Genomic DNA, 27,344 nt, shown 5'->3' on the forward strand with positions numbered 1-27,344 from the left:
AAAAGGCTGCAAGGAACTGCTATGTGACCCATCAACGTAAGCCACAAAAGCACTGGTAGAGAATGACATTTATGAAACTCCCGGTGTCATCTTTTGGGGTGTGTAATTTTAAGACAGCTAGCTTAAATTAAGGCTTTTATAGTTTCTTAACTGAATGGTTCCAGCAAATCTAATGGCATTCCAGATATTTCCTAAGTCTTAACGATAGATACTTAACCACATATGCTTTATTTAAGGAAATCAGGTTCATAGTGCAAAATTAGGGAGATCCTGGTAATTGACAGATTCTAAACACAGTTTTCCATGTATTAACCCTAACAACATACATATATGGCTCTTTGCAAGTAAGTTCAGGGTATTCAGATCTTGGACTAGATCTGCAAGTATAAATGCCCACTGGGTTTCTTGGAAACCTTGGGCTATTTACTTGGTGATGTTTGTGTGTGTGAGCGAGTGTGGGTGGGGAGGGAACAAACTCACATTTAAAGCCTTGGATAGAGAATCAATCCCATCAATTGTTCTGCTACAATGATACTCAGCAATGATGGAGCTATGTTGTAGAACAATGTCCTTTGAAATTTTAACTAGAAGTCTCTAGGAAATTGAGAGATCTGACAATGACTTAATAATTATATTTCCTAAAAAATAATTATTAACACTAAAGACTCTACATGTAACTTGATCTAATTGCTGAATATTACATACTTATCTACTTTATAAATTTGTATTCAGTTCCACATGGTCACATGTGTGTGAAAGCCCAAAATAAAGTCCTTTATCATTTTTGTTCACTTTGGCTCTTAGGTGGTTTCTTGCTTCTTCTCCAGAATCGAATTAGGGATGTCTCTGCTATTCTATTAAAATTTAATTTAAGCTAACAACCTTTAAAAAAAAAAATCAGAAATTAGGAACTCTGGCTTTAACGTAAGAGTAATATGAAGCAAGGTTCTTGGTAGTAGTATCACTGGTCACATTGTGTGAAGCCTATGTTCAAGAATCAACTCAACTTGTAACTGGGACCTGACTATATACTTGTATTTAACTCTGTAGTCTGTTTTCACTAGATGAGGGCAAAATAGTTTCCTTGACGTATAAGGGAAAGATGCTGGAGGACTTATACTAAACTATTTGTGAAAGCAAAATCTCTGCTGCTGAAGAGTTTTTCACATTAGAATTATCTCCGGGGGGGGGGGGGGGGGGAGGGGGGGGGCGGGGGAACAAAACCATAACAAAGATGACTGGTTGCACAATATCTCCTGACAAGTAAAAACACGTACTTATATTAAACCTGCGATGAATATAATTTCTGTAACTTACATCACCTAAACGTAAAGTTAGTAGTATAAATTACTCTTATCTTATAAATTACTCTTCTTATAAATTACTCTTATCTTACACTGACGAGATTGTTTGATGGCAAGATTACTAACATAACTAAGTTAACAGAGTTAGGAATAGGTAAAAATACAAGTAGATTTTTGCCGTCCCTTTCTTCCTTGGGAGATAAAGAAGAATACTAGAAGACTCCTTATAAACATGGATGGAAGATAATAGATCAAAGAAGAGTCAGCTCTACAGAATTAGTTACTGCACTTCAGTCCAAATGGAATAGCAGAAACCAGATTTACTCTCTCAGCTGAAAAAAAAAAGGGGGGGGGGACAACAGGGAGGACAAAATGCATGAAATAATAATCCTTAAGACACAGAACATCAATTAATGAAGGGGATGGTGATTCCTAAGAGATAAGAAACAAACAAGATGAGCCTTACAATTGCCCCCCCCACCCCCAACTGCCTTAAGGGATTTTGCAAGTCACCACACAGGGGAGGGGGCGGGGAGGGGGACGGGATGGGACCCAGGAGCCCTGCAGATGCCCTGAGTGGAGGAGAAAGAATTGAGTCTGGACAGGCCGTGTGGCTAGGTTTCTCAACACAGTACAGGAAAATCAACATATTGCAGGTTGCATATTATTTTGCCTTCCCACAAAGATTCTTTATCAGAGACATTCTGGCCTTTATATAATATTGTTTCCACTCTGATTTCTTATTTAAAAATGCCTCGATGTGTCTAATTTATCATTGTGCTGTCTGATCCCACAAAATATGATTAAGGATTGAATATATTAAGTTCCATCCTTTGAATTGTTCCCATTAGGAAAATAAGTAACCAGGATCATCCTGTAAAGCGCAGGTGTGCATGCTCTATGGTCTGTTCGGGTTATGAAATGGGGGAATACATTCTGCATGAGCAGAAGCCTGTAGGTGACTCACAAAGTCGCCCTCACGCACATCATTACAATATTCCAGCAAAGTTTGCCAAACCATGACCAAAATGAAGAGGAGAAAAATATATTTGCCCCATGTTAAATGTCAGCTCCTAGACTCTGCACAGAGGGATTAGCTTAATAGCTATTTGTCATGGTTGGGCCACATCGAGCCAAAATAGCCAAACCAGTTGCTTGGTCATCAGATGGATGCTTGCTCGGGGGGCGGGGGGGGGCGGGGGGGGGGCCTTGGTCCTGCTAAGGCAGTTGGCAGCGGGGCAGACCCTAGGTGCTGCCTACTACTACTACCTCTACTGGTCTCAGTGGCTTCACCCAGACCCTCATCTCCTTCACAGGCTGGGGTGGTTTGAAAATATCCACTTATGGTCACAAGTGGGCAAAGGAACACCCAGGAAGCCCAAGTGAATCATCTGGATTCCACTCATATTCCTGCTACCATGTGAAAGCAGCCCTACTTCCTCCTGATTCAAAGAGCCACTGATCTCTGCCCCAACGGATTTCTTCTCTCCTCTTGGTCTCTGGACATAAAAAGTCAAAAATGGCACACTATCCAAGCACCTCACAGGGGTTGTCTATTGGGAACACAATGGAACAGAAATACCTTTGATTCAGTGAGTATCTGACTTGAAGGATGATACCAAATCCTCAGTGTCTTTAGCATACCGTGACAACACATTCTCAGGGAAGGTGCTTCTGGGTGGCTCGGTACGTGACACCCTTGGATCCCATAGTCATAGGCCCATTCCTGCCCCTCCTTTGCTGTAGAGAGGATTCCCCGACCTGACAGATTACGTGGTGCCCTATCTCAGTAAACTGAACGTGCCACAAGCACTCAGGTACTGATGACATTGGATGAGGCCCTGCAAATGATGGAAGGGCAAACCCACTCCCAGAACGTAGGTCTATTCCGCTGAGACTGAACCACTGATCTTTCTAGAATGGCTGGTTTGACCCGCCTCGTAAAGCAAGGAGCATTCACTTGCTCACAGCGGCATTTCGCTGTGGTGCTAACTAGACCTGCTTCAGAGTCCACGCCATTCAGAGTCCATCCAGGAGTGTGTAAGCCCGTAAGGGCGGATGACACGACTGTCCTCTAGAACCCCAGGGAGGGGGTTTTTGACTCTCCTACTGCAGCTTGCCACAAATGCCCAGGACACCTTTCCCCCCATGGTTATCTCTAATACAACAGCATTTATCTAATGACCCAGAAAGCAGGGCGGCTTCCACTGAGATCTCAATCTGCCTCGGAGCCCTTTCCTGCCGTGGGCCCTACTCTCGACAGGCAGCCTTTTGCCTCATCTGGTAAATGGATCAGAACGTTATCCTTGGGTGTGAAATATCTGCTGCCTCCAAAACCCAGGTTTACCAGGCATTGTGCTGACTCAGGTTTGTAAACTGAGCAACGGATGACAATTTTTTATTGGACGATCGTCCTTCAGCCTCCATGTTATCCATCCTTGATCCTGTCTAATGGTACAAACTTCGAGTCCTCTTACTGGCTACCCAGTAACTTCACTCCAAGGGTGATCTACTTTGTTAACCTTCTCCCCGACTCTCTGCAGGTCAGACCCTCCAATGGCTAACCACTCTCACTTTCATAGTCTTAATGGAAATTGTGACCCCCCTGACTTCTGGCAATTAGGCACTGCCACTAGGCCACTGTTGGTTCAGGCTCTTCTCACCCATGCCCTCAGCAAACTAAACTGCAACAGACTGTTTCCAGTGTGAACTAGTGGCCTAGAGTCACCACCAAACTACTTAGTGGCCCGTGTGCCCATCATCAGTTACATGTCTGTATGGCTTTGCTTAGATGGTTTGTCAGGTGGGCCCATTGCTGTGAAACAGAATCATCTGGAGGACTGTCCAGTCACAGATAATCCATCCATTCCAGCATACCCACTTCCTTCATCTTTTACTCCTTTCCTCCACAATAATATGCTTGCATCTCAACTTGGCTCAGAATTAGCCATTGCTTTCTCCATGTTTCTAGGAGACATCCTGGTAGTGAGTTCACACCATCCCCTGGGGGCCCAACCAGGGTGTTACATTCTATTAATTTAAGATAGCTCTTATCCTGCAACCCAAGGAGCCAATGTGGGAACCATTATATCTTCCCCTAATTTACGTTCTGACTCTCTTATCTTCACCCTGATTCTTGTTTCATGTGCTCCTCTAGCTCCTCCCATTCCCTCCAGGTCAATTCTTGCAGCTCCTCTGAGGTAGTCCATTTTTCTCTGCAGCCCCAGCCCCTCTCCAGCTGAGCTTTCTTCAACCCAAAGTATAGATAATTCAAGACCGAGTAGCCTGGAAACAGGACAAGTCTTAAATGGGGGCACCTACTGGCTGAGGAGAGAGCTCTGCACTGTCACCCAGCCTGGGGGCAGGCGGGAGCGTGTGCCCTTACCAGACTGGGGCAGGCTACGACCTCAAGCTCAGAAAGTCCTTGGTCTGTGGAGTAAACATCTTCAGCAGCATCCACCTGGATGCCTTCATCCACCTCACTTCTCAGGGTCTTGGGTTTTCCCAAGAAGTGCCCTGACTTCTGCGTAACAGAACTGTCTTGATTGGCAACTGTCTTTGAAGTTTATCCAAACAGACTATTAAGTCCTGAGTTTGGTCCCGTTTTCTCGGCCATCCTGCTGCAAGAGACAAGAACTAGTTCCTGTGCATAGAGAGGTCTGCTGGCTCTCACACCTGGCTTCCACAGCCTGTCGTTGCCCTCAGCTGTTCCTCACGTTTCTATGGAGTCAGATCAGCCTAGCAATGCCATCCAGTCTTTTCATCCTCACAGCTGCAAGTTTCTCCATCCTTCTCAAATGCCAGCCAGTGCACATTCCTCTCTGGCGTCCTCCCAGCTCACCACCAGTGCAAGGTGTACAACTGGAACGTATGCCAGCCACTGCCTGTTCTCCACCTATCACGAATGATGGGGTCTGGCTGTGTAATTCTGCGTCTACCACATCACTGATCTCTGCCGCCTATTTTGCATAGTAGACAAAAGATAAAGCAGTTTATACAAAAATATTGGAAATGCTGTTCAAAATAAGTTTAAAAAGTTAAGAGCAAGAAATTAAGTATCAAAAACATATAAGTGAAATACTAGATTTATTCAAAGAGAAATGCATAATGCATCTGTGTAGTAATACTGTCTCTGTGTCCCTGAAAGCCAGCTATATAGGCACCTTTGTCTATACACTTAGGCATTGATAACAGGTACTGTTCAGGGCACACATTATGAAGAAAGAAATGAATGAGTAATTGCTAAAACATACATATCATGACTACTGAAAATAAGATGAATAGGTAATGAAAATTTAGCACTTAACATCTGACTTTCATCCTGTGGACCTACAGGGAAAAATACAATAATCCATTTTACCCATTACCATCTTACAAAATCAGACCAAATGAATATAAGCAGTGTTTTTTTAATTAAAAAAAGCAATTTAATTTCAAACAAATATATTACCATCCTATTCTTTTATCCTGTATATGTATCTAATTGGCAAAACCTAGTGATCACTGAAATCAGTAAAACTCCAATCCATGATGCTTCAACTGCTTGGATCAATAAGCATCTTACATTTGGAACTCATTTTTTCTTATGCTATCAGCTTGATTATCAATCCCTATAAAAATGCTATGCCCTACTCCTTGCCTCCGGAAGCGTGACTGACTAGTGTTTTGCACAAGGCTAAGTGACAGTACTTCTGAACACCCACACCTGATTCATCAAGCACACCTTCTGTGGCTCCTCTCAGACCCGGTCACCCATGGGTAAGCAGCGCTCCTAGTTGTCTTGTTCCTCATAGTGAGCATAGCCACTGGCATAGGTCCTTCCTAAATTCAAATTAGTAAATAAATCTGATGACTCAGCGTCTGAATCCTTTCCGACTTCATCGTCTTCGTCTTCATCATCCTCTGCTTCATCTTCATCTTCCTCTTCATCATGGTAGCTGCTATCACCATATTTATCAGAAGAAAGGTTCTTCCAATAGGCATCATACCCAGAGGCTCCATCTCCCTCTTCACCTCCAGTCTGCCTGCCAAATTTCAGGGAGCGTGCTACAAAAGACAGATATATACATGGCACTTTGTCCCGATTCTTTAGGTCTTCATTTTCCTCTACAATATACAAAATTATATGAACGTGACTGGCTGATTCTTACTCCTATTTCCTAATTTCTTCACTTGATACTTAGCTGGAAATAAAGGAGAACTTAGTAACAACAATCAGTTCTATCCTACTTGGGAGTCTATATGCATACCATACATAACAAATAATAAAGACAACAGTGTCATTTCACTAAATCTAGAAAAGGCTGGAAAACAAATTAACAACAACAGCACTCTCCAAACAGAATCCAAATAAAGCATGTTAAAAACTAAAATGCCCTTCATTTGATGGATTAAATTTTTATTTTGAAATCACAGAACTGTTGATTTTATATCATTATACTTTTCTTAAGAGACCTCCTATAGAATTCTGGTGTCCAACAAGGCAAAGCCCTTCATTTCCTCTGCCTAAGCAGCAACACAGCTTAGTGTAAAAAAAATCAGCAAAATCATCAATTTCACCTCACTATACAACTACATCTTTGATTAAACAAAAGTACTGTTAGAGTCATTTAGAATTATGCTTCGATTCTGCTGTTTGGTAAAGAGTCAAATTCTCTTTAAAAAAACTGTAAGCTGCATTACTATAAACATGTTTGTAGTAGTCTTACTCCTTCATAGAAAAGTTATATAAAAACCACAAAAACAATTTCCTGCAGTAGTGATATATTACGTAATAAGCATAGCTGCTCCAACACCACACACCTACAAAAAGCCTCAGAATGAATTCCAACTTGCAAGCACTGAAGATTACCAGCACTCGAATATTAAAGATTTATAGCTATTCAATTATTTAACAAGGAAAGCTTCGGCAAAAGCAAAAAAATCACTTTTTTTGGTCTTAAATTTCAGTATTCACCATGTCATTAACTGAGTCAAATGCCAAATATCACAGTGAATGATGGTGTATTTCTTAAGTTAAATTGAGAAACTTCACCCACAAATTTTCCAAGGCTATAAAATTCTATTTGATTAGGAGAACACATTCATCTCTTCAAATAGGAAGAGGAGGCAAAAACAAAACTAGAAAGAGATAAAAAAAAAAAAAAAAGAAAAGAAAATCTTATCTAAGCAAGGAAGCAAAATCACTCCATTGGTATTTTAAGAAGAGTCTTACTTGACATGCTGAGATCCTTAGTTTCCTGAGTTTCATGTCCACATTTGGGGCAGGGAGGCTGTTTTCCTTTTTCTTGCTTAAACACCTTGCTCCTTGTATGGTCATCACAAAAACAAGCCTATATAAGAGAAGTAAAAATAGGCAACTAAGTAATTCAAAAAACATAAAGAATTATCATTCAATATTTCCAGGAAATTTAAAGGCACAGTTTTGTTAGGGTAGAGATTAAGAGTTTTGTTGGGACCAGTCACACTCCTGGTTTAAATTTAAGGGGAATGGTCTCTGCCAGAACTCCGGCCTAACATAAAACAAAACTACATAGAGTGTGACACTCTAAGCATATTTATTCTTTCATAAATTCAGAGCATTCACAAAGCACTGCATGACATAATGGTGAACAGTCTATCCACCCTCCCCACCCTCACAGATATACAACCTAATTGGGGACACAGACAAGTGGAAAGGCAATTGTGAGACTGTGTTTCAGTGCATTGAAAGGGAAGTGCAGAGGAAGGGCACTCAACTGGATATGGGATTCGGAAATGCATGCTGGAAAACATGAAGTGTTGGCTGAGATGTGAAGGAGAACAAGGATACAGTAGGGTAAGAAAAAGTGGAAGAGGGATCTAAGGCAGAGGAAATAGCCAACATAAGAAAGACACTTGGTCAAATTGGAGCAGATTTGAGAGAGAAAAAAGAGATAAGAAAAGAAGAACCAGAGAAAGGTTGCAGACAGGAAGTGAATCGGCTGCACCTGTTTAGTGATCTTTGACAAACAGAAATGCTGGAGAGAATGTCTAAGGAAATAGAACATTATGGAAATCTTCAGTTTACTCAAACTTACCTAGGCAAGTAAATTTTGATATTAATTAAAGTATACCCTCAACATTTTGGTTAGAATATTTTCCATAAACATAGGTGTAAAAACACTGAGCTAAGATTCAACAAGATCCATGTGCATTAGCGTCAACTCTAAGACAAGCCAACTGGATGACCTTTGGAAAGTCACTCAGCTTTCTCAATCCAATTTCACAACCTCCAAAGTAGAAGAAGTACACTGCATAATGTTTAAAGACTCCTGTAGATTAATTGTAGCCATAAATAATCTAAGCCAATACTCTCAAAAAGAGTATTGGGACTAAAAACAAAATCTAAAAATAACAGACTGGTTACCTTACAACGGAGACAGGAATGCTGACCAAGTCGATTGCATGAAACACCTATGGGCAAAAATACATAAGGTCCAGATTCAAATTTGGAATGAAAACACTATTTTCCACAGATTTACATTTGATGTACTTAGATCAATTATTAGCTTTTTTTTTTTTTTTTTGGTCTCATAATGTAACCCTGAGGATACATGAGATGGAGCCCCAGCCACAAGAAAGGAAACAAAGTGCACAGCCCAAAATTCTTTCACTAGTATGGTGCTAATTTTTCTCCAATCTCCATTTCTCCAGATCAAGGAGATGGCAAACTTCATTAATCATATTTAGAAAACTGAAATGGGGACGCCTGCATGCCTCAGTGGTTGAGCATCTGCCTTCAGCTCGGGGAGTGATCCTGAAGTCCCAGGATCGAGTTCCACATGGCGTTCCCTGCTTCTCCCTCTGCCTGTGTCTCTGTCTCTCTCTCTATCTCTCATGAATAAGTGAATAAAATCTTTAAAAAAAACAAAAAAAAAAAAAAGAAAGAAAACTGAAATGGTGAGACATCCTTTTTTTCCATGACACTGGCTGAAGCTCTTCCCTTTATCACATAATACTTACATCTTAAAAAGAATAATTTTCTCCATTAACATATAATCTCTCCTTATGAGGCAGGCTACTGTCATTTTTTGCAAAAGTTCTGATAAGAGAATAGAATACTTCAGGTGGAAAAGAGTGACTATGAAGAGAAAATAGTGTTCAAAGGGGTAGTAAAAAAATGGAAAAAATCCCAAAATATTTTAGCCCTATTTAAGTCAGTAAGCCATGTTAATTTTGGTCATTATGTATAACCACTGAGGAAAAACCTAAACTTACATGCAAATATGTTATAAAAGCCAGAATGTCTGGCATATATTGACTGTGTCAGAAATGGAAAAAAAGAAGTATCAGAGGTATAGAAAGAGAAAATAAGCTAAGTCTTACCCTAATAAAGCCTGAATAAAAACTATTAACTTTCAATTCACTTAGAGGTCTTGGAAAAATAAAAAGGAAAACATATAAAAGGAAGCCTGTCTTTGTAATACAAATCTTTGACCAGATGTTTCTAATTTGGGAATTCTCTTACTTAATTTTGCTTGGTTCATGGGGAGACTTTTTAATCTGAACAGGCAAGTATTTTTTTTTAACTCAGAAATGATGTTCTTAATTATGTGTATTATTATTATTTCTGTCCACCTATCCTGCTTTCTTCCACAGTACTGCCAATAATTCAGTTGGGTATGTATTATTTGTCCTACATGCTAATGATAAGTTAAAAAATACTGAATACTTACTATACATAGGGGACCCTTGAACAACATGGGTTTGAACTGTGCAGGTCTGCTTAAGTGCAGATTTTTTTGAATAAATAAAGTGCAGTACTTTAAATGTATCTTCCCTTCCTTTTGATTTCCTGAGTAACACTTTACTTTCTCTAGCTTACTTCATTGTACGAAAATATTCTATAAAACATACAAAATATGTGTTAACCGTTTTATGTTATCAGTAAGGCTTCTGGTCAACAGCAGGGTATAAGCAGTTAAGTTTTTGGGGAGTCAAAAGTTTTATGCAGATTTTCAACTGTGCAGAGAGGATTGGTGCCTCAACCCTCATATTGTTCAAGGGTTAACTATATTAGGCATATATAAGTATACCCAATTACTCCAATAACAACCATATTATTTCATTCAGTCTTTGGGGGAAAAAATTCTGCAATCTCAATCATTTCCATTTGAAGATATGCCCTGGAGTTTTTTGGGTCCCTCTTCATTCAGTTAAAAAAAAAAAAAAAAAAAAAAAAAGATATATTTAACCAAAATGTTAAATGTCATAAATCTCTTTCCAATACACAGCCAGAACACATACTGAGAGTACAAAGCTCCCAACCCAATCTCCCAGTGTAAATCAGGCAGGCATTTCTGATGTACAATCTTTTCCTACCCACCGCCCCCCAACTACTTGAGTCTTCAACATGCCACAAAGACATGATCCCAAGAAATTAACTGTTGCCTATTTTACCCTCATTTTTACTTCTGAGAACTCAAAGTAGGATGAAATATGGCCCTGTCAGTCTTCTTTACCTAATTACCTCAAGCCAACACATAAGCGCTCCAGTTCACTGCCTAGTTATTTCTCTCCCCAAGAGTAACAATGTTAGACTTCTACAAAGAATGCATTTCTCCCAGATTCTAAAAATAGTTTGACATTCCTAGTTTTAAACTGGGGAATGGTTGCCTTTTAAAATCTATTTGTAGGTCTTCAGAGTATGTTAAAAGAAAGCAGGTTGGGATGCATCAAAGCCTGCTGATAGCAAGCCATTTTAAATTAGAAGTCCCCAAGCCATTTTAACTATTTAAAAAAAAAAGAGGCAGAGTCAACACATTTGTTTTGTTTTTTCTTAAAACATCCTTACCACTGATAATGCAGGTAAATAAGGATTTTAAAGATTTTCTCTATCTCCCAATTTGCAAGTATAAGGTCAAGCCTATAAATGGTGAGCTATGACCAACTAAAGGGGTGGAAACAAGTTATGTGGGGCTTATGTATGTGTTCAGGAAAATATTTCAGAAAAAACAAGCATTGAATGGCAACTGGCAAAGAAAGAATGGCAAGAAAAAAATAGAGCAATGAAAAAATAAAGATAAATCACAGTAAATCAAAGACACCTGGGAATCTGCAATGAGCAAGACTTTAATGTCAGGTATCAAAGACATATAATAGATTTACCTTAAAATCAACTATTCCATTTCTGTATTTTTCTTTTGTCTTTTACTGAACCACTAAAACTTCCTGATGAAATTATAGTCTTACCACTCACAGTGGCCTGTCTTTGGGGTTCAAATGCTACAAAATATTCAAAGCTCTCAAGCCCCAAATAAAGTAATTCAACTGTTATATATTTTGCAGAAGACTAAGAATCCCTCAAAAATGCTATATACTGAGATGTTCTTTAACCCCTGAGAGTTTCTATAGGAATATTATAAGAATCATATATATATATATATATGCAATCATATATATATTAAAATTGACAACTTATCAACTTTAAATTTATAGGAGAATATAGAGATTAGCATTTCATACCTAAACAAGAACCAAATTCAAGGAAGTGAGTACTTGGGGAATTTCAGCCTTTCCTATAATCACATTTACTATTTAATAAGGACTTTAACACTTTATGTGGATTGTCTTTTTAGTTAACTCTTTGAAAAAGAAATTACACCTTCCTTTAACATATAAGGAAATTCAGCTCTAGAAAGATTTGGTGATTTGTCCAAAATCACATAACCGTAAGTAGAATTTAAGTTATGCTTGACTCTAAATCTTGGCTTTTAAGAATCAAAAATAGAAACAAAATGTAATCTAACTGTAAAGATAATACCATTGATAATACCAAGCCAATAACACTTGTTCTCAAAACTGGAAGATACGTGACAAATATGTGTGTACGTAAAATATATATGCCTGCACCTACCATAGACTGCAAAGACAGAATTGCCAGGGATGAGGACTGGGGACATATATTTTTAAAAAAAACCTCCACAGGTGTTTCTGATGCATATTCCTATCTAACAATCACTGAAACCAACTAGCAGGAACAAACTAGGGGTAGTATCGCTTACTTGGAGGCATTTAGAAATGTGTGTGGCTTTTGGACACCTGGGTGGCTCAGTGGTTGAGCATTTGCCTTTGGCTCAGGGTGTGACCCTGGGGTCCTGGGATCGAGTCCTACATTGGGCTCCCCGCAGGGACCCTGCTTCTCCCTCTGCCTATGTCTCTGTGTCTCTCATGAATGAATAAATAAAATCTTATTAAAAAAAAAAAAATGTGTGTGGTTTTTGTCCAGAGAGGTGGGGGGGATTCCGTGAGAGTTGTTAACATAACTTGGAGGTGACAACGACATTTTAGCACTCAGGACCAGGAAGGCGACAAGCCCTACAAAGTCTCATCAATCCCACACAACAAAGAACTGACCCAACCAAAGAGCCAATGGCAATCACTGTTGAAAAAACAAAAAAAAAAACAGACTGTGGTTCTGAATTTTTTCTAGAAACAGAAAAGAGATATTAAGTTGAATTACAGTCCACAAGAAGCTGAAAAACTAGACTCTTTTTTGAGTCTAACGCTTAAAACTATTAAGAATTCTGGATATTAAGGACATCTAATTTATAAAGACTTACATTTAAATGTTTCCGCCTCTAAAACCTGGCAACTGGCTTGATGTTCAAATTGATCATCTTCGCAGAGAAAGTTATGACAAAAAGAACAACTGAATATTCTGCCTCCTATTGGATTAAAAAACAAAACACACAAATGTAAACATGATAAATTTCAATTTAAAAAAGTCATTGAAACTTGAAATTTTAATTAAAATTGAAGTTTTAAGAAGTTATATCCATAAAATTGCTCAAAAGGATACCAATTTATTCCAGATTTACACCAGAATGACACAGTAGTTTTTGTTCTGATAAAGGCTACAATGAAAACTGCCACGATGAACCATAAAAAAGTGGCCTCTCCTATAAAGAGTGCATCCAGAATGTTTCCAAGTCAGCCTTTACTTACAGTAAAGCTCGTTGCTCGTATGCAACACTCACCATGGTCCCAAACACCTCGTTCACATTCTACACACTCTGCGTCAGTGAGAGGGCAGGCACAGGCATGTGTGCTGAGACATTTCCTTCCGTGGCAGACCCAAGCTTCACAGAAGTCACATATTGCACCCTGCAACCAAGAACACAAAAAATTAGTCTCTGTCACTTGCCTGGCTGCAACCACTGCTTAGCCAATGGCAACCATCAAGCTGTATACGTTTAGCTATTTACCAACTCTCTGTGATAGTGGGTGGCTTCATTAAAAAAAAAAAAAATTTTTTTTGTTTACTCTAAGCCAAAATTAAAGAGGGTTCTCTGAAAATCAAACTACTTCACCAACAGCTGTACAATATGTAAAACTTGACTATAAATCAAAAGAAAAAAGAAGCAAGGGGGAAACTACACACTTAACCCTAACACTAATCATTAAAGGAAGCCATGGAGCTAAGAGTGTTGCCTTCAAACTGAATTCTAATTTGTTTTTATTTTTTGTTTTTTAAAGATTTTATCTATTTATTCATGAAAGACACAGAGAGAGAGGCAGAGACACAGGGAGAGGGAGAAGCAGGCTCCCTGCAGGGAGCCCGATGCAGAACTCGATCCCAGGACCCAGAGTCACAACCTGAGCCAAAGGCAGATGCTCAACCACTGAGCCACCCTGGTTCCCCCGAATTCTCATTTGAATGGCGTCCAGAATCCACATCTTAAGCATTCTTATTTGTAGCAATTACAGTAACCGAAGTGAATGTTCTCATTTAGAAATATTTCTGACTTAAGAAAATTCTTTCCTGAATCATTTATAAAATAATTCACATAGCTTTTCTAGAACTGAGAAAAATATTAAGCTTTTGTTTTAAATTACTACACTTGCAGAAAAAAAATTAAAATATACAGAACTAAAAGGGTAAGACTCTTCAACATCAAGATAAGATGGAAAGACTATACCTTTTTTTTTTTTTTTTAAGATTTTATCTATTTATTCATGATAGAGAGAGAGAGAGAGAGAGAGAGGCAGAGACACAGGTAGAGTGAGAAGCAGGCTCCACGCCGGGAGCCCGACGTGGGATTCAATCCCAGGACTCCAGGATTGCACCCCGGGCCAAAGGCAGGCGCCAAACTGCTGAGCCACCCAGGGACCCCCAAGACTATACCTTTCAATAACACAGTGACATCTACAGAATTTTAAATGCTAGAAAGAATCTTAAGAAAATGGGACTAGATGGTCTTTTCCCTACAGATGAACAGAGGCCCAAGCCTAAGTCCAAATCCCAGAGCTACATTACAGTGCAACTAGGATTTAAACCAGTGTTCTGAACCTCAATTCAGTGTTCTAGTATTTTAGACTCTAACAGAAGTAGTGAAGAACAAATAGGAACGATGTTTTTTGAGCTGTAAAAAAAATCATCACTGTGGATAGCAAATCCTCAAATACATCTCTTGGAACGAATATTCAGGGTTCTAGCCACAAAAGATGATACAGTAAACTGAGTAATCCAGAGTTTAAAAGAGATGATTTACAAAGGACAGGGAAGGGCTTAGGAAAAAAAAAAAAAAAAAAGGAAGGATGATGGTGTTACTGCCCCTGAGCCTGAACAAGGGGAGTGGAGGGAGTTACCAGACATTGAGAGAACAGAATAGGAGAGGGTTACCTGGCCATATAGAGAGAAATGGTGGCTAATCTATGGCCAAACTAGGATAAACTGGTAGGGAGTGAGCTGGGACAACAAATACCCAGATTGTATTGTCCTCCCATCTACAGGTCTCCTGCCAGGGTTTTCCATTGACTAAACCCAAAAGGAAGCCAGAGGGTAAGAAAGCTTTTGATGCAGTCCATACACACAGGTCAGGCTCCCAAGGCAAAGCAGGGTGGAGGGGAGGGGAGAGAGGGGAATTTCAACAAATAGAAGACTCCCAGGAAATCACTTTTCTAGAATTTACAGCTAATGATACATAAACCTACTGAAATGTTTAATATATCATCCACATTCATACAGCTTAGTGAATTTTTTAAAAAGCATTTGATAAAACTGGACTTAAGCAAGCTACCAAAGACTACACTGATTTATGAATATAGATTGACAATCTTATTTAAAATGAAGAGGAATTCACAAGATACTGATGAATTAAATCTAGTGCTAGCTTCTGTAAGATATGCACATGTGAAATTATCAATATAAAGGTGTGCTTCATAATGGAAAATTATGTTCTTGGGAAGTTGCTATAAAGTATCTGCTTGATATAAAAGTACTATTACTTTCCTCATGGAATGAAATTTGGACCTGAGCATAAAATCACTTAACAGAGGGTGCCTGGGTGGCACAGTCAATTAAGCATCGGACCCTTGGCTTCAGATCAGGTTGTGATTTTAGAGTTGTGAGATCAGCCCCATGTTGGGCTCTGCACTCAGTGTGAAGTCTCATTGGGTTTCTCTCTCCCTCTTCCTCCTCTCCTCTCTCAAATAAACAAAAAAAATAAATAAATCACACATCAGAATACAGTAAAACTGGTTAAAAAGATAACATTTTTTAGTGAAAAAGAGAACAAAATGCATCACACAACTATTCTTATTATAGCATACCTCATTTTATTGTGCTTCATTTTACTACGCCTGACAGTGTATTCTTTACAAACTGAAGGTATGTGGCTACCCTAGCATCAGTGGTGCCACTTTTTCCAATACCATACTTCCTGTCTCTGCATCACATTTTGGTCATTCTCACAATATTTCGAACTGTTTTATTATTATTATATTTGCCATGATGATCTATGATCAATGATCTTTGGTATTACTATTGTAATTGTTCCAGAGTGCCACAAACCATACCCATGTAAGACAGCAAACTCAATCAAGTAAATGTTATATGTATTCTGACTCTTTTACTGACCAGCTGTTGACCCACCTCTCTCCCTCACCTTGGGCCTCACTATTCCCTGAGATGTGACAATATTTTTTTTTTTAAGATTTTACTTATTTATTCATGAGAGACACACAGGGAGAGGCAGAGACACAGGCAGAGGGAGAAGCAAGCAGATGTGGGACTCAATCCTGGAGTCCCAAGATCACGCCCTGGGCCAAAGGCAGATGCTCAACCACTGAGCCACCCAGGCGTCCCGAGACATGACAATATTAACATTAGGCCAATTAATAACCCTACAATGGGTTCTAAGGGTTCAACTGAAAAAGTTGTCCATTTCTCATTTTTAAATCTAAAGCTAGAAATGATTAAATTTCATGAGGAAGGCATGTTGAAAGCCGAGATAAGCCAAAAGTAAGCCTCTTGTGCCAAATATTCAGCTGAGCTGTAAACAGGAAAACAAAAAAAAAAGCTCTTGAAGGAAACTAACAGTGCTACTCCAATGAACACACGAATGATAAAAAAGCAAAACAGCCTTACTGCTGATACGGAGAAAGTCTGAGTGATCTAGACAGAAGATCGAAATCAGCCACAACATTATTTTAAAACAAAGCCTAATCCAGAGCCCTAGCTCTCTTCAGTTCTACTACAGCTGAGAGAGGTGAAGAAGCTCCAGATGAAAAGTTTGTAGGTAAGAGGTTGGTTCACGAGGCTTAAGGAAAGAAGTCGTCTTCATAATATCAAAATGCAAGGTGAACAAGTGCTGATACAGAAGCTACAGCCAAGTCACCTAGAAGACCCAGCTAAGATAATTAATGACGGTAGCTACACTAAGCAACAGATTTTCAATGTTGACAAAATAGCCTTATATTTAAAGATGATATCTAGGATTTTCATAGGTAGAGAAGTTAGTGTCTGGCTTCCAAGCTTCAAAAGACAGGCTGACTCTCCTGGTAGGGGCTAACAGCGCTGGTCACTTTAGGCTGAAGCTAATGCTAATTTACCATTCTAAAAATCCTAGAGCCCTTAGGAATTATGCTCAATCTACTCTGCCTGTGCTCAATAAATGGCACAAGAGAGCCTGGATGACAGCACATCGATTTACGACACAGTTTACTGAATACTGTTGAGACCTACTGCTCAGAAAAAGGATTCCTTTCAAAATAGGACTGTTCACTGACAACCAGCTGGCACTCAACAGCTCTGATGGACAGGTACAATGAAACTAATGTTGCTTTCATGCAGGCTAACACAACATTCTGCATTGAAAGTCATTTCGACCTTCAAGTCTTTTTATTTAATGATATGTTTCATAAAGTTATAGCTGCCACAGATACTGATCCATCTAATGGATCTGGGCAAAGTAAATTGAAAACCTAGAAAGGATTCACAATCCTAGATGCCTTTTAAGATCATCAGTGATTCATGATTAATGTTGATCAAAATATCAACATTAACAGAATAGAAGAAGTTGATTCCAACCGCCATGGATGACTTTGAGGGGTTTGAGTCTCCAGTGAGAAAGTAATTGCAGATGTGGTAAAAATACAAGAGAATAAAAGTGGGGCCTGAACATGGGACTGAACTGCTGCCATCTCATGGTAAAACTTGAACAGATGAGGAGTTGCTTCTTATGAATGAACAAAGAAAGTGGTTTCTTGAGATGGAATCTCCTCCTGGTGAAGACACTGTGAAGACTCCTGAAATGACACCCTAGGATTGAGAATATTACATAAACTTGGTTTATAAGGTACTAGCAGGGTTTGTGAGGACTGACTCAGTTTTGAAAGAACTTCTCCTGTGGGTAAAATGCTATCAAATAGCATCACATGCTATGGAGAAACAGTTATTTTAAGACACTGCAACAGCCACCCCAACCTTTAGCAACCACCACCCTGATCAGCAGCCAACAACACTGAGGGAAGACCTTCCACCAGCAAAAGATTATGACCCACTGAAATACCAAACGATGATTAGCATTTTATAGCAATATTTTTTAATTAAGGTATTTAAAATGTTTCTTTAGATTAATGCTATTATACATTTAATAAATTAGAGTATAGTAAACACTGTAAACATTACCTTTATATTCACTGGGAAATCAAAACATTAATTTTGACTTATTCTATTGCAGTATTTGCTTTATTGCAACTGTCTGGAACCAACCCACAATATCTATGAGGTATGCCTCAGGTATTTAAAACAATGAATTTCCTTAGAAAATCCTACATGTAAAGAGAAAATTATGTATAAGTCTATGTTAAATACGTATTCTTTATTGAAATGTAAAGCTATAAAAAAGCTACTAATACTAGGTTCTTTTGAAACCAGGCTTCTTTTACATCAAAAGCTTGAATTTGGGGATCCCTGGGTGGCTCAGCGGTTTAGCGCCTGCCTTTGGCCTAGGGTGTGATCCTGGAGTCCCAGGATCGAGTCCCACGTCGGGCTCCCGGCATGGAGCCTGCTTCTCCCTCCTCCTGTGTCTCTGCCTCTCTCTCTCTCTCTCTCTATGTCTATCATAAATAAGTAAATAAATCTTAAAAAAAAAAAAAGCTTGAACTTTGTTTAAGCAGAGCTTTCAGTACAGTAAATGACACTCTATGAAGTCTGATTAAGATAGTTTAGAAAGGTACCATTGACAAATGAATTTTTAAGTCAACTTTAAATAAGTTTCCATTTCTTGTGTTTTCCAATAAGACAAACAGGAAGCAATAAAAAGTAAGTGGATAATATAGGAAGATCATACAAAGAACATTCCACAGATAACAAAGGAAACTCCAAACTGATTGAATCAAGGACAAAATAGTGCTATTTAATAGTGAAAGGGAATAGAGGGGAAGGGAGAAGAAATGGGTAGGAAATATCAGAAAGGGAGACAGAACATGGAAGACTCCTAACTCTGGGAAACGAACTAGGGGTGGTGGAAGGGGAGGAGGGTGGGGGGGGGGGGGTGGTGGTGACTGGGTGGCGGGCACTGAGGGGGGCACTTGACGGGATGAGCACTGGGTGTTATTCTGTATGTTGGCAAATTGAACACCAATAAAAAATAAATTTATTATTACAAAAGAAAAAAAGAAAAAAAAAATAGTGCTATTTAGAAAAAAATAACCATTGATTAGAAAGACGTTTCTTATCCTTGGAAACCTGTTCCTCGAAGAGCTAGAAAAGAAACTTACCACCATTGCAAGGCCAGTACTGTACACACCAGCATGCTTTATGACACAGTCTGAAGACTTCATCATGCACTTCGTTTTCCCTAGTAAGAAACAAATCTGCTTATCAGTCTTGCAAAGTAATACATGCAAGTATTCACTAATTCTGCTTTTTATCTAGCCTAAATTTCTGAGAAATAACTTGAAAATGGACAGAAATCAGTTTACTACTCATGTTACTTAAAAAAAAAGAGAGAGAGAGAGAGAGAGAGAGAGACGGATGTAACTGAAATCTAACCTGATTCAGATCTTTTAAGATTAGAAATTTATTAGTAAATCTATAAAAATGTATTGCACAATAAAATTATATGCTAATTATTGTTTGCACTACAATCAGAAATTGCAAATTACAGTTTATAATCTAACAGTCATTAAAGCAATTTAAAATCTCATGAATTTTCAGATGAATTAATAGATTTTAAAAAACTATGCTTTAAAATGGATTTTACAGTTTATAATTCAGAATGAAAACAGTCTAGTTTGAAGTTATTGTGTTATTTCTTTCAATGGAACATCTCAAACCAAACCAATGATTATGCAACATTTTTAAAGTTTATCCATATGTAAAAATTTACAAACATAGCTCCCACGTAAACATTCTTCCAAAAGGATTTTTAAATAGTGCCCAAGTGAGAAGGAAAAAACAGGAATACAGTGATAGAGCTAAAAACCAAAATATAGCCACAAACGCTCGGATCTAAGAGCAAATTAAAAAACATGAAAGAAACAGGATATTCACTCATATACTATGTCAAAATTAATGGTGACATAATAATCACCCATCTCAGACTCTGCACAGTAGTATATGAAACACACAGAAGATGCACAATTTTCCATTATCTTGATTATCTGAGGAACAAAGCTAATACAAAAGGAAATGGGAAGAAAGACTGGAAATGAGAGACAGCAGCTACCCAACTGTTCCATGTCTAAGAACAGGAATCAGTAGGTGGGAAATAAATCCATGTTCCTAGCACTACAGAACTCAAGCCCAGACAACACTGAAAATATGGGACGGTCCTAGCAAGAACTTAATGTTCTCCATAATCTATTTTCTCTCTCTTTCTTTTTTTTTTTTTTTTTGGTAAGCTTTCACTTATTTATTTGAGAGAGAGCACACACAAGTTGGAGGAGGAGCAGAAAGAGAGGGATAAGCCAGACCTGCCTCCAAATGGGGAGCCTGAAGCAGGGCTAAATCCCAGGATCCTGTGATCATGACCTGAGCTAAAGTCAGACAGTTAACCCACTGAGCCAACCAAGTGCCCCTCTATTTTCTCATTCTATATTCACCTGTCTTTTCTCAAATAAGGATGTAAAATCTGGCAGACAAGTAATCTCTCTAGGCCAGTATTTTTTTTAAGTAGGCTCCATACTGGGCCTGCTTAATGTGGGGCTTAACCTCATGACCCTGAGATCAAGACCTGAGCTGATAAACCTCAAAAGATGGCCTCTTTGAAAACTAGAGCTACACTAGAAATATTCAGGGATGTAGCCCTAAACATTCCTAACTTAATGCAATGTTATTCTACATAAGCACATTTATATGAGCATATCCCTAACTGTGTTCTACCTGAAACTATCATCCCATAACCAAAGGGAACATTTGTTCAAATAAAAGTTTGAGGAGTAAATCTGGAGTGAACAAAATTAATCAGGTTTCTTTACTGGATGTCTTCAGAACCTTTAACACACAACTATGTAACAGAAATCTCCCACATAGAAAGGCAGGGATGAAACAAGCAGCATTTCTCAAATGTATGCATTATTTTAAGAAATACCTATTAAGGGGCACCTGGGTGGCTTTGTCATTTAAGCATCTGACTCTTGATTTCGGCTCAAGTCCTAATCTCATGGTTTTAAGAGCAAGCCCCACATCAAGCTCTACACTGGGCAAGAAGCATGCTTGAGATCCTCTGTTTCCCTTTGCCCCTCCCTCTGTCTCTTTCTAAGAAAGAAAGAAAGAAAGAAAGAAAGAAGAAAGAAAGAAAGGAAGGAAGGAAGGAAGGAAGGAAGGAAGGAAGGAAGGAAGGAAGGAAGGAAGAAAGGAAAAGAAAAGAAAAGAAAAGAAAAGAAAGAAAAAGAAAAGAAAAGAAAAGAAAAGAAAAGAAAAGAAAAGAAAAGAAAAGAAAGAAAAAGAAAAGAAAAGAAAAGAAAAGAAAAGGAAAGAAAAGAAAAAAAGGAGGAAAGAGAAAAGAGGAAAGGCAAGGCAAGGCCTATTAATAGCTCAGGTATTCTGTGGAAGGCTACTTGGAAAACAGCTATCTTGTTGCTCTATGAACTACCATTTAGTTTTACTTTGAATAATCATTTTCCCCGAATAAAAGTTTTCACTTATACCTGGGAACTGAGTATGTGGCTTAGGAACTCTATTACAATCACTTGGGAAAATATATGAGGAAACTCAAGAATCACATGCTAAATGCAAAACAGGAAGAAAATGGCACCAGGTAAATGTGGAATACAATTATTCTCGTTGGCTTAAGATACTATGGGCAATATCAGAAGGAATCAAAACTCAGGAAAGTATACAAACACCTATCAAGAAGACTAAGTTAGTGCAACTAAAAATTCAGATCACCAAATATTATTAGTCTAAAATGTGATCTTACAATGTTTACAACACAGTGGTAACCTATACCTAAGCTGTATCTTAATTATTTTTCAGCATTACATCAAAGAGACAAAATCAAAACTTGATAGCATTAGATAGGTCAAATAGCAGTTCATTTTATTAAGGGTAAAATCTAACAGTACTATAAAAAAATAATAAACCCACAGGTTCAAACTGCCAAACAAATGTTTGATAAAATAAAAGGCTTACATATGCTTAGTTTTCATATACTCACCACACTGTGCACAAATTGGTAACTTCTGTACAGAGTTGCAGAAGTAGCAAAACGCTCTATTCTTCTGCCGCCTTGTCATGTAAGATAAAATTTTAAAATGCAGTCAGTATCAGATAAAAGGCAAAAGGATCTATATTACTACATATATAGAGAAAAAGAAATAAAAATTTACCTCTGACACTTGTCACATTCCTGTAAAATATAAAAACATAATGTTAATTTTCTGATTGAAAACTGCAAATTTATTTGCTTTACAAAGAATACCCAGTTTTTCATGTTAAAATTTAAGTGACACTTCCCCAAAGCCTCCACATATACAAGTGTCCATACATACTTTAATAACAAAGGTATGCTCCTGGGCATACTACACCAAAGAAAGAAGTGGCATTTCTACAAGAGGCTTCATAAATAGAGCAGCAGTTTGGTTTCTGGTTGTGTTCTATTCCTGTTGCTTTTTTTTTTTAAACAAATACTACAGAATGGACATAAAAAATAGTAGAGAACAAAATATGATGAAGCTCACAGAAAATCTAGAATCTCAAACGTGGTACTAAAAATTCTCAACGATCTGATCCCTAATCACTTTCAAACCGTGTTGGCCTATTCTCTTTAGATTCAAGTCACTATTTGTCAGCCATTCATGAAATAGGTCTTGTACTCGCTTTTTCCATGCCTTACTATTCTAATACTTTTTCTTGAGAAGTCTATCCTTACAATCTTGACCTGTTCAAAGTTCTGGTGATGAACCCACCTGCTCTATGAACTGCACCCCATCTATGCACTCAAGCTAATCCCCACTTCGTCCAAATGTACCTTAGTCTTAATTGTACATTTACCCTGTACAACACTTATCAAACTTTAGCCTTCATTGTGTGTATTTACATACGTGAGTCCATTCTTTTGTTGGTCCCATACTCCTCCAGAAATGACCCTGAAGAGAGTCTCTACCATCTGTCCTTCTTGTGTTATGTAATCCTGCCCCCCCTCTCCCAGTGCCAGCTGTAAATGTTAGTCCTGATATGGGCACCTGACCAAGTCTGATCTATCAGAGTTCTTTCCCTCTCTGACAGCATTATGTAGTATCAGACACACAAGCTACCAGTACCTAACAAACCCAAACAAATGGGGTTAAGTCTCAGCTACATGTTAGCTGATAAACTCTATTTCTCCCTAAATTTACTTAAGTTGGATTTGTTACTTAAACAAATCTTAAGTAATACACAAGACAACTAATCTATAAACTTGTCAAGACAAGGACTGTATCATTCATCTTTGTATACCTCACAAGGCCTAAAATAGTACCTCGCACAAGGTAGATACAAAAGAAACACTTGGGAAATTAAGTCGTATTAAGCATTTCGTATGACGTTTAGAAGAAACAAAAGAAGAAGAAAGAGAAGGAGCAGCAAAAGAAAAAGTAGAGAGGATGAGAAATAGGGCAATATGGGACAACGCAGAGAAACAGGGTCAAAAAAGCAAAGGGGGGGAAATCACGTGGTAATCTTGCTTTTTTTCACATTTTGACCAAACAAGCCCAGAAATGATCAGGACTGACGTACTGAGCACAGGAAAAGAAGGTAATAGAACAGGCAGCCAGGATCCCTGGTGGCGCAGCGGTTTAGCGCCTGCCTTTGGCCCAGGGCGCGATCCTGGAGACCCGGGATCGAATCCCATGTTGGGCTCCCGGTGCATGGAGCCTGCTTCTCCCTCTGCCTGTGTCTCTTCCTCTCTCTCTCTCTCTGTGTGACTATCATAAATAAATAAAAATTAAAAAAAAAGAAAAATAGAACAGGCAGCCGACAGAGAGGTCAAGAAAAGTGAAAAGTTTAGAAAAGAGAAATCAAATGAGTTAAGAACTGCTGGGAGAAATAATGCAAAGGCTCCAATAGGAACAATTAAGTTAATGCAGATCGAGTCAGAGAAGAAAACACAGTTCCTAGTATGTATTCTTGTGTCCTATTTATCACCAACAGCAACCAAGTAACCTGCTAGGTTTATAAATAACATAAAATCGAAATCATTGCTACTCCCCATTAATGAAAACAATACCTTTAACACAGATTTGAAATTCAGTAAAATATATGCAGCAGCACTGTATTCACTAAAATGTCATTCAAGCATCTTTCATAGAAGTATTATGTTTTTGAACCATCAACAGGCATCCAAAAAAGCTGTTACCATTGATGCATTGCATGGGTGTTTAGCCAAATCGATGGTGCTTCTCGATGCTCTGAGCTGTTTTTCACGTTCCCGACGGCTCTCTGCCTTCTTCCTCGCACCAGTCTTTTTTTTAGGCATTTTACCTCACTTTCTACACAAGAAAACAAAGAAGATACAATTGCCTGGTTGCATTTGTTATTTTAAATAAACTAATAGTACAATGAAGTGTTTTTACTCTCATTAAATTTTAGACTCAATCCTGTCACTTTGGTAAGCACATTTTAACCTTTTATGAAATATTAAATATACATTAGTCATAATAAAATAGATGGCTTTTAAAATAAGGCACTTATGGGCAGCCCTGGTGGCGCAGTGGTTTAAAAAATAAAAATAAAAAAATAAGGCACTTATTTGCACTAGCAAACAATTGTGAAAAATGCAGACATCAAAACAATTTACCCCAGAAACCAAATGTTGTCTTTTCCCACCAAGAATAAAAGGAAAAGTTTCTCTGATGCTAAGTTTTTTTTGTTTTTTTTTTAAGATTTTATTTATTCACGGGAGACACGAGAGGCAGAGAGACAGGCAGAGGGAGAAGCAGGCTCCGTGCAGGGATCCCGGGTCTCCAAGGTCACACCCTGGGCTGAAGGCAGACGCTCAACCACTGAGCCACCCAGGGATCCCCAATGCTAAGTATTCTTTAACAATTACTCTGTAGATGGGGCGCCTGAATGGCTCAATCGGTGAACGTCTGACTCCATTTCAGCTAAAGTCCTGATCCTGGTGTACTGGAACCAACGGCCCACCCCAACCAGGCCCCAGGCTCAGCAGGGAGTCAGCTTGAGGATTTTTTCTTCCTCTGCCCCTCCCCCTGCTCGGGATCCGCTGTCTTTCTCTCTCTCTCTCAAACAAATAAATCGTTATAAAAAATAAAGGTAAAAAAAATAGAAATTACTCTGTACCAAATTTCTAAAAATTAGGCATATATCACTGACAAGAGTTAAAAGGTATATTATTTACTCAGTTCACATCATTCTTTTCAGCTATACATTCAACTAGATAGTAAGATTTGAAATATAACAAGTCTTATTTCTCCTGGGTAACACCTAAACAAAATATCTAACAAGCGAAGTTAAATGACATTAGCTACAAAGCCAAACCTCTCTGAAAAGATATTAAAGGTATTACAGTTGCTTTGACTCTGAAAGATGCTCTTCTCTCTACATGTAAGTGAACGTCTAATTTTAAGAGCTCAGACCTATGTTGAAGAGCATGTGTTAACATGAGTACGTTTGCAAAGTCCTGTACAATTAAGGACTTTAGGACTCCCTTTCACCTTTCATCACTTGGTTGAAAGAACTACCACATTTAGAAAAACAAGATTTTTACTCCATATAACACGTTTTTAGTTGGCTTTTCATCCAATCTGCAGACTACAAGTTCCCTGAGGACTTCGGCCCAGCCACTTGTGAGCATGTTTACCTCCCTGCCCTGCCTGGCATCTATCCAGCAGCCAAGAAACGAGGAGACACACCAATAAAGGGGCCCGTGTACTTGCTTCAAAGAATCCCAAATTCCTTAACATTCTTCAAAACACGTTATTTCTTTAGGTCTTTTCTAAGAGTGAGTCTCAAAAACGAACTGTAAAAATTCCTTAAAAAATACAGGTTTGGGATCCCTGGGTGGCTCAGCGGTTTAGCGCCGCCTTCAGCCCAGGGTGTGATCCTGGAGTCCCGGGATCGGTCCCGCGTGGGGCTCCCTGCATGGAGCCTGCTTCTCCCTCTGTCTGTGTCTCTGCCTCTCTCTCTCTCTCTCTCTATGTCTCATGAATAAATAAGATCTTAAAAAAAAAAAATACAGGTTTACATGTCCAGGCCCTAGTCAAGACCTACAAATTCTGAACGTCCAAGGGATAAGATGAAGAGTCGCTGGGGACTCTGACACAACCTCCTAGAAGACAGGACCATTCCCTTCCAATAAACCAAAACATGACAACAAAACAAAACAAATGTTCCTGATACATGGAAACAGCAGCTCCCAAGAAACCACCCTTTGAAGAAATTCGCATTTCTCATTTTAAGAGCCCTGTTATAATAGGGGCGAAATCGTGCAATTTTTCCTACTTTGGGTTTTGACTCTTAGGGCTAAAATGTCCAAGCAAAAGCCAAGTAAGTGGTGGGACGCGGAGACTCAAAAACACACACAGATGGAGCCAGGTGGTCCACCAGGTGTCCCTCCAGGTGTCCCTCCAGGTGGTCCGCCAGGTAACGTCTGGGCCCAAGAGGCAGCCCCCTCGGTCTTTACATTAAAACCACCCAAATCTACAGGGAGGAAAAGGCTGCGCAGTGGCCCCGCCGGAGGAACTCCGAAAACAATCCGGCGGGGGGGGGTGTCATCCCGGTGCATTTTTGCGTCCCGGGGGGGGGGGGGTGGAAGTGGAGGGAATGGCCTCAAGCTGAGCCTCGATTTTTTTTTCCCCTCCAATTTGTTTTAGAAACTTGAAAGCGTGAGCCCTTTTCCCCGCCTTCTGCCGGCTCAGTTAAGCCCGTCTCCAGCCACGCTTCGACTTCTCCAGGACGCGGCCCGTGTCACCAGATGAGGAACAGGGGCATCAGCGCGGCTCCGCAGGGGAGCCTGCGGCCGGAGGACCCGGGGGCGGGGGGTCACGGGAGGTCGCGGGGGGTCACGCGGGGTCACGCGGCTCGCGGCACGGACGACCATCCCCCGCCCGCGGGACACCCTCCCTCCCCCGCGCCCCGGGCCGACCTCGCTCACCCTTGCGGGGAGGCCGGGCTCACTCCTGGGGCCGGGGGGCAGGGGACGGCCCACCCGCGGGGCCGCCACTCCCGGGGAGAACCTACTACGACCGGAGGCCGGGCGCAGCCAACTTCCGCCACTAGGCGCCGGGCCGGATATCCGCCTACGTCGGCAGCGCCAGTACGGACACGCGCAGACAGGAGGGGCCCGCTCA

At 39.5% G+C, this 27,344-nt stretch overlaps 1 protein-coding gene across 4 annotated transcripts; it reads right to left on the reverse strand.

Moving 5' to 3' along the window:
• Window positions 1-5,373: 5,373 nt before the first annotated feature.
• On the reverse strand, window positions 5,374-27,339 carry ZNF330 (zinc finger protein 330). 4 transcript variants are annotated; one of them, XM_077860933.1, is made up of 10 exons: window positions 27,235-27,339; window positions 24,392-24,524; window positions 22,386-22,405; window positions 22,214-22,284; window positions 19,332-19,411; window positions 13,304-13,430; window positions 12,887-12,991; window positions 8,692-8,738; window positions 7,519-7,636; window positions 5,374-6,410 (listed from the first exon to the last, which is right to left on the reverse strand). In XM_077860933.1, the coding sequence occupies exons 2-10, from the start codon at window positions 24,509-24,511 to the stop codon at window positions 6,076-6,078; spliced, it is 1,023 nt and encodes a 340-aa protein (XP_077717059.1). In that variant the 5' UTR covers window positions 24,512-24,524; window positions 27,235-27,339; the 3' UTR covers window positions 5,374-6,075. The 4 variants fall into 4 exon arrangements, with proteins under 4 accessions (XP_077717059.1, XP_077717060.1, XP_077717057.1 ...); XM_077860934.1 differs by lacking the exon at window positions 27,235-27,339 and adding an exon at window positions 27,149-27,217 and having other exon boundaries at window positions 5,374-6,350; XM_077860931.1 differs by lacking the exon at window positions 27,235-27,339 and adding an exon at window positions 27,149-27,217.
• Between the last annotated feature and the right edge of the window lie 5 nt (window positions 27,340-27,344).

Source organism: Canis aureus, chromosome 20 (genome assembly GCF_053574225.1).
Source record: "Canis aureus isolate CA01 chromosome 20, VMU_Caureus_v.1.0, whole genome shotgun sequence".
Classification (NCBI taxonomy): Eukaryota; Metazoa; Chordata; class Mammalia; order Carnivora; family Canidae; genus Canis; species Canis aureus.